The sequence below is a fragment of the Hordeum vulgare genome, chromosome 2H (genome assembly GCF_904849725.1).
Source record: "Hordeum vulgare subsp. vulgare chromosome 2H, MorexV3_pseudomolecules_assembly, whole genome shotgun sequence".
Classification (NCBI taxonomy): domain Eukaryota; kingdom Viridiplantae; phylum Streptophyta; class Magnoliopsida; order Poales; family Poaceae; genus Hordeum; species Hordeum vulgare.
Genome location: NC_058519.1, coordinates 110,844,187 through 110,852,524, shown reverse-complemented (window position 1 = coordinate 110,852,524; position 8,338 = coordinate 110,844,187). Strand labels below are relative to the sequence as shown.

At 50.1% G+C, this 8,338-nt stretch overlaps 1 protein-coding gene and 1 pseudogene across 1 annotated transcript; both read left to right on the top strand.

The window, feature by feature from the left end:
* Window positions 1-1,368: 1,368 nt before the first annotated feature.
* On the top strand, window positions 1,369-2,012 carry LOC123429722 (annotated as a pseudogene).
* Window positions 2,013-5,065: 3,053 nt separating this feature from the next.
* LOC123429721 (COBRA-like protein 6) lies at window positions 5,066-7,001 on the top strand. The gene is made up of 5 exons (XM_045113728.1): window positions 5,066-5,231; window positions 5,322-5,401; window positions 5,485-5,941; window positions 6,047-6,499; window positions 6,596-7,001. Exons 1-5 carry the CDS (start codon window positions 5,168-5,170, stop codon window positions 6,874-6,876), a joined length of 1,335 nt encoding a protein of 444 aa, XP_044969663.1. The 5' UTR covers window positions 5,066-5,167; the 3' UTR covers window positions 6,877-7,001.
* The last annotated feature ends 1,337 nt before the right edge of the window (window positions 7,002-8,338 follow it).

The window sequence follows — 8,338 nt, the reverse complement described above, 5'->3', positions numbered from 1 at the left end:
GCGCACGATCTTGGCGAGTGTTTTTGCTTGAGCCCTCACCTCCTTTCCTTGAGTCCAACGCTTGCCACTGAGCCCGCGTGAGCATGACATGCTCATCATTCTTCCCGTCCCCGAGACTATACCGCATACGCTCGTCGTGAGCCTTGTAGCGTCCGACAAGATCATCAATGGAGAGTGTCGCGAGATCGACGCACTGCTCGATCGTCGTGAGAATTTGCAGGTACCGGGGAGGAGCCGCGCGCAAGAACCGACGGACAACCGAGGCCTCCGTGAGGTTTTCTCCAAGTGCGCGGATCCGATTGACGAGAGTAGCAATGCGTGAAGCGAACACGTCCACGGACTCATTGTCACCCATGACCAAAGTCTCATAGTCCCTTAAGAGAGTTTGGAGATTGGCTTGCTTGACTCGGTCATGTCCCTCGAACATGAGCTCCAAGGTATCCCGCACCTCCTTCGCCGTTTCTTTGGCGATCAGGTGTTGGAGGACATCCATCGACATCACCGAGTAAATCGCCGATGCCGCCTGCTGATCCTTCGAGTGCTCGGCTCCTCCTTTCTTGAAAGCGTCGCCTCCTGGATCGACTGCATCCCACAACACGTTGGCGCGGAGACCACACTCCATCAGTGCCTTCCAGACCCCGAAGTTCTCGTGGTTAAATCGTGGGTACGACGAACTCGCCGGAGCAGCAAATACTTTAGCCGCACCGGAATACGCCGCCAGCTGCTTGGTCTTGTCATCCTTCGACATGATCTTCCGTTACTAGAAGATCAATCTCGCTCTGGATACCAATTGTTGGCACAGATCCCCTTGTACGTTGCACGTCGACGAGTGCTTTCCATCGAAAGCACGCTTGTAGTCGTCAGACCGGCCGAGTTACTTTTACGGGCGGAAGGTAAGCTGACTATGCAGACGACAATCGAAAGCACGCTTGTAGTCGTCAGACCGGCCGAGTTACTTTTACGGGCGGAAGGTAAGCTGACTATGCAGACGACAACGAAACAAGCAGGCAAGCAGCTCAATGGATTATGAAGATACTCGCGTATGCTAGCTAGCTAGCAGCACCACTACAAGAACACGAGCTTATCGCTAAACAGGGCCTTGTCGGTCCTGCTGTGTATATTGCTATTGATCTGATTCTGACTGTAGAAAGGGGACTAGATACAGGTATATATAGAAGCTATCGTATCTAGCACCTAGCCGACTCGGCAACAAATACCAGTCCGTGCCGGACATGGAAGCCTAATCGTGATTAGTTCTAACAACGAACTCCTAGCCGCCGGCTCAACAAAAAGCGGATCGAACCCTACTTCCACCACAACGCATAAGGTGGCGCAGGCAATACCATGTCGGCGCCTCTTTTGGACAGAGATCCATGCCCAGACCGCATCATTGAGGATGCCGGCGCGGCTTTCGCCATGGGTGCCGTGGGAGGTTCTGTGATCCACCTTCTCAAGGGCCTCCACAACTCGCCCAACGGCGCGCGGATTAATGGTGGCATGCAGGCCGTGAGACTGAATCACTGAACGCCCCTCGGATCGGCGGGAGCTTTGCCGTGTGGGGCACCGTCTTCTCCATCACCAGCTGCACCGCGGTCTTCGTGCGCCAGAAGGAGGACCCCTGGAACTCCGTCATCGCCGGCGCCGCCACGCACGGGTTTCTCCACCTGCGCATGGGCCTCGGAGTTGCCGGCCGCAGGGCAGTCTATGGCGGCTGTCTCCTCGCGCTCATCGAGGGCGGCGCCCTCATGTTGAATCGTGCCCTCGAGGCAAAGAAGGACCCCCCGCCGCTCCCTGCCCATGACCCCAGCTTGGCCACCGCGGCGATCCCATGCCCGCTCCAGCCTGCCGTGTCCCCTGCGGAGGTCGCGAGCTCGGGTGGTGGCGGCAGCTGGTTTGGCGGCCTCTTCGGTAAGGAGGAGGAGAAGAAGTCGAGTGGCAATGAGGGCAAGTCGGAGATATTAGAGAGCTTCGACACGCCCATCCCTCCGGTGCCATCATCTGAATACAAGTGAAAAGAAGCTGCGCTCGATCGGTGTTGATTGGACTGCTCTCTGGTATGCATTTTGCACTCGGTTTCAAGAAAAATGTGATGTCTTTAAGCTTGATCCGTTCCTTGTTTCTTCTACTTTCACGAGAGGAGGTGGCAATTATCGCCTGCTTTTGTTGCACGGTGAGCGGGTTCGTGTGGTCTACTCATGCTGTGCTTGCACGGATTTACCTCGGGTTTTTCCATTCTTGCATCTCGATGATGCAGAATAAAGTTTGTGATAGTTTGTTCCTACTTTAGAATCCAACAATACAGACCGATATACCTCCTCAATCTAAGCTTCATAATCTTTACTAAGTTGCTACTGATAGACTCAACACGGTACCTGACCATGTTGTTCGGCCATGGCAAATGTATTTCATATATAAGAAAGAAACATATTCTATCAAGTAGTTATCCTAAATCGTTCATGACATACACCAAAAGAACATGAATGGAATAGTATTCAAGACCAACTTCGAAAAGGCTTGTGATTATAAATGATCGTTGCTCCAACAGAACCCAGGATTAAATGTTTCTCTTAGTAATGAGCCAATGAATCCAAAATTTCATCATTAGAGGTAGTGTGGCTATCAAGTTAATGATGATATAGGTCATTATTTTCTAACAAAAAGAAAAGACTCCGTCTTGGTGATCTTTTATCTTGAAATTATTTAACATTGTTGTTGACATGTTGATCACTTTGATCAAACGTGTCAAATATAATGCTTAAATTGCATGAATGATGCCACATCTTATGGATGGGAGACTCTTTATCTTGCAATTTGTCGATCATACAATTCCTTTTAAGGAACATGATTTGGACAAGACGAGGAATCTAAAACTCTTGTTTACAACTCTTGAATAAATGTCAGGTCTTAAAATTACTCCGCGTGTCCCCAAATACATGGCTTGTAAATATAGTCAAAAAATCAATGCCTTTTAAATTTGACAAAGTATATAAAAGTGAATATCAACAATAATAGTTTTAAATTAATACCAAATGTTGTACTTGTATGTGATCAATCATTCAGATAGCGTTTAATGTATATCTATCACAATTGTGGCTAATACATACAGTCATTGACTTGACATGGTATCAAATAGGCTTAGCACGTTAATAAGGAAAGGAGTGTCTGCTTTATTATCGCTTTGTCCATGTGATAGTGATTTTTTTAATGGTAAAGTTTCTTGTTCTATACAGTTTATTTACTATTGCACTTATTGGCTCCATACGTGGTATACGTCACATAAGCGGAGTGGCAACTACACTATTTAAGATGGTGCGTATCCGGTTGAAGCAGAAGGTCAGAGAATTTCTTATCCAACATGTATGATAGCATAATCTCTGAATCACCCTGCACCTCCTCCTTGGACATGGACAAAATGTCGTCTCCTATGGCTTTACTATTGTCCATATGTTTTTTAAATGTTTTTATAGGACCATTGGTTTTGGTTGTGTACATCTTATCTTTGGTGAGGCATGGTGTCACTCATCATGTTTTGTATCCGTTTGATACTACATTTTAAGCTAATAAAATTATCCTTTATCAAAAAATCATTTGCTTTAAAAACAAATTTGAGTATGTCTTGAGAGAGGGAGGGAGGGAGGGAGAGAGAGAGGGGGGGGGGAGGGAGGGAGGGAGTCGATGGACAATATGACTAGCCATGATGTCATCGACGAAGTTGAAGACGAGTGTTGATCATTGCAAGATGGGGGCCTTTTCTTTTTCGCTGCCTTTCAGATTAAATAGTTGCCCAACTCGAGTCGAGCGCACCATGGCCCATCGCGGTGTCCCAAACATGGCACGGACAAGACCCCGCATTGGGAAAGAAGACAAGCAGTGCCCGACAAGGAAAGATAAGATACATCAATCCTTGATTGAAATGTAACGACTCTCATCGAATCAACTGAAACATGAATAAATTTCATAGAAACATTCAACATGGGCCTCATCCTGTGCGAAAATTGGAGTCCGATAATTTCAATAGTTCATGTATCCCCCAAAACTATCGTTTACGAAAAGTTAGGAAAAAAGAAAACCTCTAGCAGCTCTCATAAACCCGGATTTTTATGAGATACCTTCTAATTACTTCCTCCATCTTTCAAGTTTACGGTTCTTTCCATATAATTTTCACGGGCTACAATCGTCTATAACTTCGCTCAAGCGCAACCAACTGTCGTGCTGCCACATCCCGTCGCCACCGCTCGCTGTGCCGCACAGCCTCACCGCACCACCACTGTCGCTCGCCCCTATCATCGACTCGCGGGCCCTAGACATTAGCTAGTTTTTTGTAATGAAAAAAAGAAAAAAAATAAAAATAATTACGGAAAGAAATAAGAAAAGTGGTCATCAGAAAACTACCCGAAAATTATGCGGTCATCCCGTAGACTCTTACGAGAAGTTTTTCTAAGGGAGTTATTGGAGTTCTTCTCAGGACGTTTCACAGCGGTTGCACACACGCTTTGAGAATGTTCAGGTGTGTTCGGATGTTGCGGCGTCGTGATCGGAGACCAGTCGAAGTACACTGCATCAACCAGTACCAGTTTCTACAAAATTCCGTTTCCCGCAAAAGAAAAGGATCCGCGAGACAGGAACCAAACTGTTCCTACTCCCACTCCGGGCGCGACCAGACGAGACCACCCACCACGTTGCTTGGCCGGTGAGGAACCAAACCGCAAGCAAGCCCCGATCCAGCCAGCCAAACCGCCAAAGGCGCACGCCACGCACGTACGTACGTCGCGCTCCCGCACCGACCCGACCCACCATACCCGACGCCGCGCGCCTACGCACAGACCGTCACGACATGGTACCGCTCTGTCCAGGCATCAATGGCCAAAGATCTCTCAGAACCCATGTGATGTGACCGTCGGTTTAGCGGCACTGACACACGCACAGCACCAGACCGGTCGAGGTTGGTGGCGCTTTGCCATCGAGATCGATCGCGCGGGCGCCGCCGGTGGCTGGCATGGCCTGAGTCTTCCTTCCTTCCTTCCTGCCGAATGCACCTCCTTTCTTTGCCTTAAAGCCCCCGGCACCGCACACGCACCACCACAATATCTGCACCGCGCCTTCTGGTGAGAGTACGTGCATGCGTTGTTCTTGCCGGCATTTGTAGGTTGTAGTGCGTGTGGCGAGCATGGAGCTCCCCAACGCCGCCCTCGTGCTGATCCTCGCCGCGGCGGCCACGCTCTCCGTCGCAGGTTCGTCATGTTCCCTACCTACGCTTTCGTGTTTGTTCTGTGGTGGTTTTTTGCTGAGCTGAGGAGCGCGATGATCTCGTACGTTTGCAGTGGCCTACGACCCGCTGGATCCCAACGGGAACATCACCATCAAATGGGACGTCCTGTCGTGGACGCCAGACGGATACGTCGTGAGTTATATACTTCTCCATCTTTGATCGATCGTGTGAGGAGCAGTGAGAACGAACTGACCGATCGGTTGCATGCGTGGCAGGCGACGGTGACGATCAACAACTTCCAGACGTACCGGCAGATCATGGCGCCGGGGTGGACGGTGGGGTGGACGTGGGCGAAGCGGGAGGTGATCTGGTCCATGGTGGGCGCGCAGGCCACGGAGCAGGGCGACTGCTCCAAGTTCAAGGCCAACCTCCCGCACTCGTGCAAGCGCACCCCCGCCGTCGTCGACCTGCTCCCCGGCGTGCCCTACAACCAGCAGATCGCCAACTGCTGCCGCGGCGGCGTCGTCTCCGCCTACGGCCAGGACCCGTCCGGCGCCGTCTCCTCCTTCCAGGTCAGCGTCGGCCAGGCCGGCACCACCAACCGCACCGTCAAGGTGCCCAAGAACTTCACCCTCCTCGGCCCCGGCCCCGGCTACACCTGCGGCCCCGCCAAGGTCGTGCCCTCCACCGTCTTCCTCACCGCCGACCACCGCCGCAAGACCCAAGCACTCAGTACGTCCTCGCCTTCCCTCTTATTTCTCTGGGCATGCCGCATGAAGCAAAAGTGACCCTTTGTAACGAGCTACGTACCACCATGGACGAATATGGCGCATGCAGTGACGTGGAACGTGACGTGCACCTACTCGCAGCACCTGGCGTCCAAGTACCCGACGTGCTGCGTCTCCTTCTCCTCCTTCTACAACGACACCATCGTGCCCTGCGCCAAGTGCACCTGCGGCTGCGAGCACAAGACCTGTGCCCGCAGCGAGCGGGACTCGAAGCGGCTCATGTCGGCGTCGGGCAAGAGCGCGGTGACCGCGCGCGGGCACGTGAACCGCCAGAGCGCGGCGCCGCTGCTGCAGTGCACCACGCACATGTGCCCCGTGCGCGTCCACTGGCACGTCAAGCTCAACTACCACGACTACTGGCGCGCCAAGGTGACCGTCACCAACTTCAACTACCGCATGAACTACACCGGCTGGACGCTCGTCGCCCAGCACCCCAACCTCGACAACATCACCGAGGTCTTCAGCTTCGACTACAAGCCCGTCGTCTCCTACGGCTCCATCAGTAAGCGAACACGATCTCCATCAATTCCCTTCGTTTCATCACCACCAACTCTGCAATGAGAACTAAATTGAGATCTACGGTCGGGTGTGCATGCAGATGACACGGCGCTGTTCTACGGGATGAAGTTCTTCAACGACCAGCTGATGGAGGCGGGGCCGTACGGGAACGTGCAGTCGGAGGTGCTGATGCGTAAGGACGCGAGCACCTTCACCTTCAGGCAGGGGTGGGCGTTCCCGCGGAAGATCTATTTCAACGGCGACGAGTGCCGGATGCCGCCGCCGGACTCCTATCCTTACCTGCCCAACTCCGCGCCGGCATCGCTCCTGAGCTCGGCCTCCGCCGTGATCGTTGCCTTCTTGGTTCTCCTCATGGCATGAGCGTGAGAGGCGGCCATGATGTTTTGCCTGTACTAGATAGGAGGAGAACACGTTTTGGGATTCAAGATTGAGATCGGTGGTGTTTTAATTTGGATACATAATTGAACTCAAGTTTTTCCCCCTTCTAAGCGGAGGACGCAAGACAAGAACAGAATTTCGATAGATATAAATCCACACAATCAGGTTGGAATTCACTGGCAATGTGACACTTTGGATCTCATGTTTGTCTGATGAATTGACATTTTTTGTTTTTCTAAATGGAAATATATTACTATCACAAAGACATCGGTTACTCTTAGCCTCTGCGCCTACAAGATATTACAAAAACATCCGGAAAGCATACAACAAAAGGAGAAAATAAAAAAGAAAGAAAAAAGAAAAGTCTCCTCTCAGCAGCAACACACATACCACCACCAAACACGACACTCGGAAGACATAAAAAGTATTAAAAAGCAACGGCCTCAAAAAGGGAACAATGCACAAGTGTCGCCGTTGTCCGATTCAAAATTTTAGGTTTTCACCCTGAAAAAATCTACACTCTTAAAACAATTCATTCAACAAGGAAAACGTTTGGCACAATCAATGAAGGTCAGACCTTAGGTTTTCACCCTGAAAAACACGACTCGACACCCAAGGAGTACCACAAAAAATGAAATCCACCAGTGTTGTCGCCCCCACTTATCACCGCTGCTCCTGAGAGTTATCAGACACATGGTTGACTCCGTCGCCACCAAAGCTCCGTTCGTCTAATCGATCATCCAATCTCGGCCACCATGACCTTTTCCATCACTGTCTTCATCATGAAAATCGAGAAGCCGACATGTCCCAAGGTCTCATCAACCAACAGAGCTTCCCGTCACGCCCTCAAAATCTTGTAGGCTGACATAAACATGCACCATCGGAATCTAACCGATCCAGATATATTGAGCAAGATCTTCGGGGCCATCCTGGAACACGTGATGTTAAAGCCCTTCACTATGTAGGCCAAAAACGGTGCCAAATCTGCTTTTGATCTATTTGGCACCGATGCCCTCCATTGCCCAGCTAGTGCCATAAAAAATATTCACCCAACCGGAGCAAGTAGCTGCTCCGATGCCTAGCCGGTGCCAAATGCAGAAAGCAATAGAATATTAGCTCATGGCGCACTACAAAGAGCTAAGGATGAAGAAACTCACGTGAATAGGGCATCTAGGTCCCACTTTTGATCAGGCTACAAACACAACATTGTGAGACCGGTGCCAAATAAAATTCTTAGGACATGGCTGCCCAGCCAATAATATTTTAATGCAATAGGCATTGACTACATAGTGGAAGACAATTTAAATTTTTGGCATTGAACTTTTTTTGAACAATTTAAATAGATGTCCTATACAATTAATATATGTCTTTTTTGGCATTGATTTTTTTTTGAACAATTCAATTTTTTTGGGTTCAATTAATGCACAACAAGTAGGAATGTACA

Coding starts and splice junctions, on each gene's coding strand:
- LOC123429721 (XM_045113728.1), top strand. CDS start 5,168: ATGGAGCTCCCCAACGCCGCCCTCGTGCTGATCCTCGCCGCGGCGGCC. Junction 5,232..5,321: donor GGCCACGCTCTCCGTCGCAG/GTTCGTCATGTT, acceptor GTACGTTTGCAG/TGGCCTACGACCCGCTGGAT. Junction 6,500..6,595: donor CGTCTCCTACGGCTCCATCA/GTAAGCGAACAC, acceptor GTGTGCATGCAG/ATGACACGGCGCTGTTCTAC.